This window comes from Oryzias melastigma, linkage group LG19 (genome assembly GCF_002922805.2).
Source record: "Oryzias melastigma strain HK-1 linkage group LG19, ASM292280v2, whole genome shotgun sequence".
NCBI classification, from domain to species: Eukaryota; Metazoa; Chordata; class Actinopteri; order Beloniformes; family Adrianichthyidae; genus Oryzias; species Oryzias melastigma.
Window position 1 is genome coordinate 935480 of NC_050530.1, and position 3030 is coordinate 938509.

Sequence of the window (3030 nt, forward strand, 5' to 3'; positions counted from 1 at the left end):
TTTTTTAGGCTAAATTAGAGTTTAATATATTTAGGCTGTTTTGGAGTTTAGCTAGTATTTAAGCATCACTGTAGCATTTTTAGCTAATGTGTTGCCTTCTAAGGTTTTTAAAGGCTAATTTAGAGCTTCTATTTTAGCACCAGGCTAACGTTTTTGACTAATTTAGCCTACTGAGTAATTTTAGGCTATTTTAGAGTTTAGCTAGTGTTTAAGCAACAAGCTAGCTTTTTTGCATAATTTGGCATCTACTAAGGTTTTTTTATGGTTATTTGCAGTTTAGCTATTATTTTTAGCAACATGCTAACGTTCTTGCCTTATTTGTTATCTACTGAGGTTTTTAAAGGCTAATTCAGAGTTTAGCTTCTATTTTAGCAACAGGCTAACATTGTTGACTAATTTAATTTACTGAGGAATTTTAGGCTTTTTTGGAGTTTAGCTAGTATTTAATGGCATCTACTGAGGTATTTTTATGCTTATTCTGAGCTTAGCTAATAGTTTAGCAACATGCTAACGTTTTGGCTAATTTGTTACCTACTACAGTTTTTAAAGGCTAATTTAGAGTTTAGCTTATATTTTAGCAACATGATAACATTTTTTAAATATTTAAGTTATTGAGTTAAGTTATTATTTAGGCTATTTTGGAGTTTAGCTAGTATTAAAACAACAAGCTAGCTTTTTTTGTCTAACTTTGCCTCTACTAAGATTTTTTTTTAACTAATTTGGAGTTTACCTCATATTTAAGCAACACACTGAATATTTTTTTTGCAAAATTGGCATGTATTAGGGATTTTAAAGCAATTTTAATGCATTTTTTCAGAAATTTAGGTCAACATCAGCGCTCTCTCATAGTTTTTTAACGATATTTTCCATCTTTTATCAAATTTAACATTTTACAAATAGCTTTAGCATTTCCAGCAAAATCCTTCAGCATCTTAAGCGACTACTTTCAGTGAAAACCGTTCACACTAGCAATATCACAGGTAATATAACTTCTCCAGTTACATTTATTTTTGGATGAAGATGTCAGAACCAGCTCTGTGAAAGACCATCCTGTTTCTATGTTTGTGTGAACACGGTGCTGGGAGGTTTGACAGATTTAAGCTGAAGATGCTCCGTTTTTAGACAGTTTATCGTTACTTTCTTGGCACGACTCAGAGCTTCATCTTTTATGAGGCTTTTTAATCCCTTTAATGGCCTCTTCAGTCATGCTTTGATCATCCTGTTGTCTCCTGGCTGCAGTCGCCACTTTTTTTCCCATTCAAGTCCCTCCATCTTCTCCTGTTTTCTCTCTTTTCTTTCAAAGCGACAGAGGTTGGTCCTGTCTGAGAGCGGAGCTGCTGACCGCTGTGCTTCATTTTCATTATTGTCTAAACTGCAGTCTGATTAGATTTGAGAATTAAAGTATTTGTGATGCGTCCAAAGAAGCTTCAGCAGTGATGGAGGAGCTCCGAGACGCTTTTTCAGCGGAAGATGGTTAAAAACGAGGCTGAAACTCGCAGGAAGAAGGCTTTTATTCTGAAAGTATTCAGGTTTTTCATAAGATATTTATTGATTGGACTCGTTGGTGTTTTTATGTCAACATCAGGAAGTTATTTTGTGCTATTTTGTTCAGTAAAATAGAAGTACATTTATTTTTGCCATAAAATCTTTTGATTTTTTTGATTTTTTCTTCCAGAATTGTTTAACTTCCAAAAATACTGACTAAAAAATTAGTTGTTTTTATTTAACCAAAAACTTTGTTTGATCAAAGAGCTGAAACAAAAAATAAAATAAACTTGACAATGAGCTGCTGTCACAGAAATTCAAAAATAAAAGCGTAAATTCAGCACTAAACAAAGGAATTGTCTTTTTCTGGACGTTTCCGTGTACAAACCGTCTCTTCCGGTCTCCAGATCAGCAGGATCGAGTACATCCACTCCAAGAACTTCATCCACAGAGACGTGAAGCCCGACAACTTCCTGATGGGCCTGGGAAAGAAGGGCAACCTGGTCTACATCATCGACTTCGGCTTGGCCAAGAAATACCGCGACGCTCGAACGCACCAGCACATCCCGTACCGCGAGAACAAGAACCTGACCGGCACGGCCCGCTACGCCTCCATCAACACCCACCTGGGCATCGGTAAACACCTGCCCTCCTTACATCCTCTCTGACGTTCTCCTCTCCCTAAAACACGTGTCAAAGTCAAGGCCGGATTTTATTTTAATGTTATTAATGACCAGATGTTATCTTTTCTGACTTGTATAATTATGACAGAATATATTTTTATAGAGCAAAATATTGAAAGTCATTTAAGGTTTATTATTCTGGAATAATATTCCTGCCTTTTTATTATTCACAATTTTGTTAAAAAGATACGTGTTTAAAGTTTAAAAAATTGGCATTCTGTTAGCTTTTTGGACTATTTTGGCGCTTACTACGATTTTTTTAGGCTATTTTGGAGTTCAGCTAATATTTCAGCTTCATGCTAGCTGTTATGGCTAATTTAGGCTTTTTTAAAGTTTTTTTAGGCTGTTTTGGTGCTAGGCTAATATTTACACACTAGCTGTGTTTGCTAATTTAGGTTTTTCTTTTTACATTTTTGTAATTGTTTTTAAAATTTGTCATTGTGCTAGCTTTTTGACTGTTTTGGTGTTAACCAAGATTTTTTAAGCTATTTTGGAGTTTAGCTAATATTTCAGCTACATGCTAGCTGTTTTGGCTAATTTAGGCTTTTTTTAAGTTTTTAGTCTGTTTTGGAATTTAGCTAAAATTTCAGCTATATATCCTAGCTGTTTTGGCTAAAAGAGGCATTTTAGAAGTTTTTTAGGCTGTTTTGGAGTTTAGCTAATATTTACACGCTAGTTGTTTTGGCAAATTTAGGCTTTTTTCATTTTTTTTTAGGGTTTTCTGAAGTTTAGCTTTATTTCCAGCTACATGCTAGCTGTTTTAGGGAACATAAGTTTTGTTTGTTTGTTTTTTAGGCTAATTTGGGATTTAGCTAATATTTTAGCTAGTAGTCAGCTTCAGTGTTTTTTGCTGTCAATTTCA

General features: G+C 34.4%; 1 protein-coding gene across 4 annotated transcripts in view; it reads left to right on the forward strand.

Annotated features, from left to right (window-relative positions):
* csnk1e (casein kinase 1, epsilon) overlaps positions 1-3030 on the forward strand; it is a 13027-nt gene that overhangs the window by 5815 nt on the left and 4182 nt on the right. For all 4 annotated transcript variants that reach the window (XM_024285541.2, XM_024285539.2, XM_024285538.2 and 1 more), the window contains one exon: positions 1893-2121. In XM_024285541.2, the coding sequence (XP_024141309.1) occupies positions 1893-2121 (229 nt within the window). The remainder of the gene's footprint in view (positions 1-1892; positions 2122-3030) is intronic.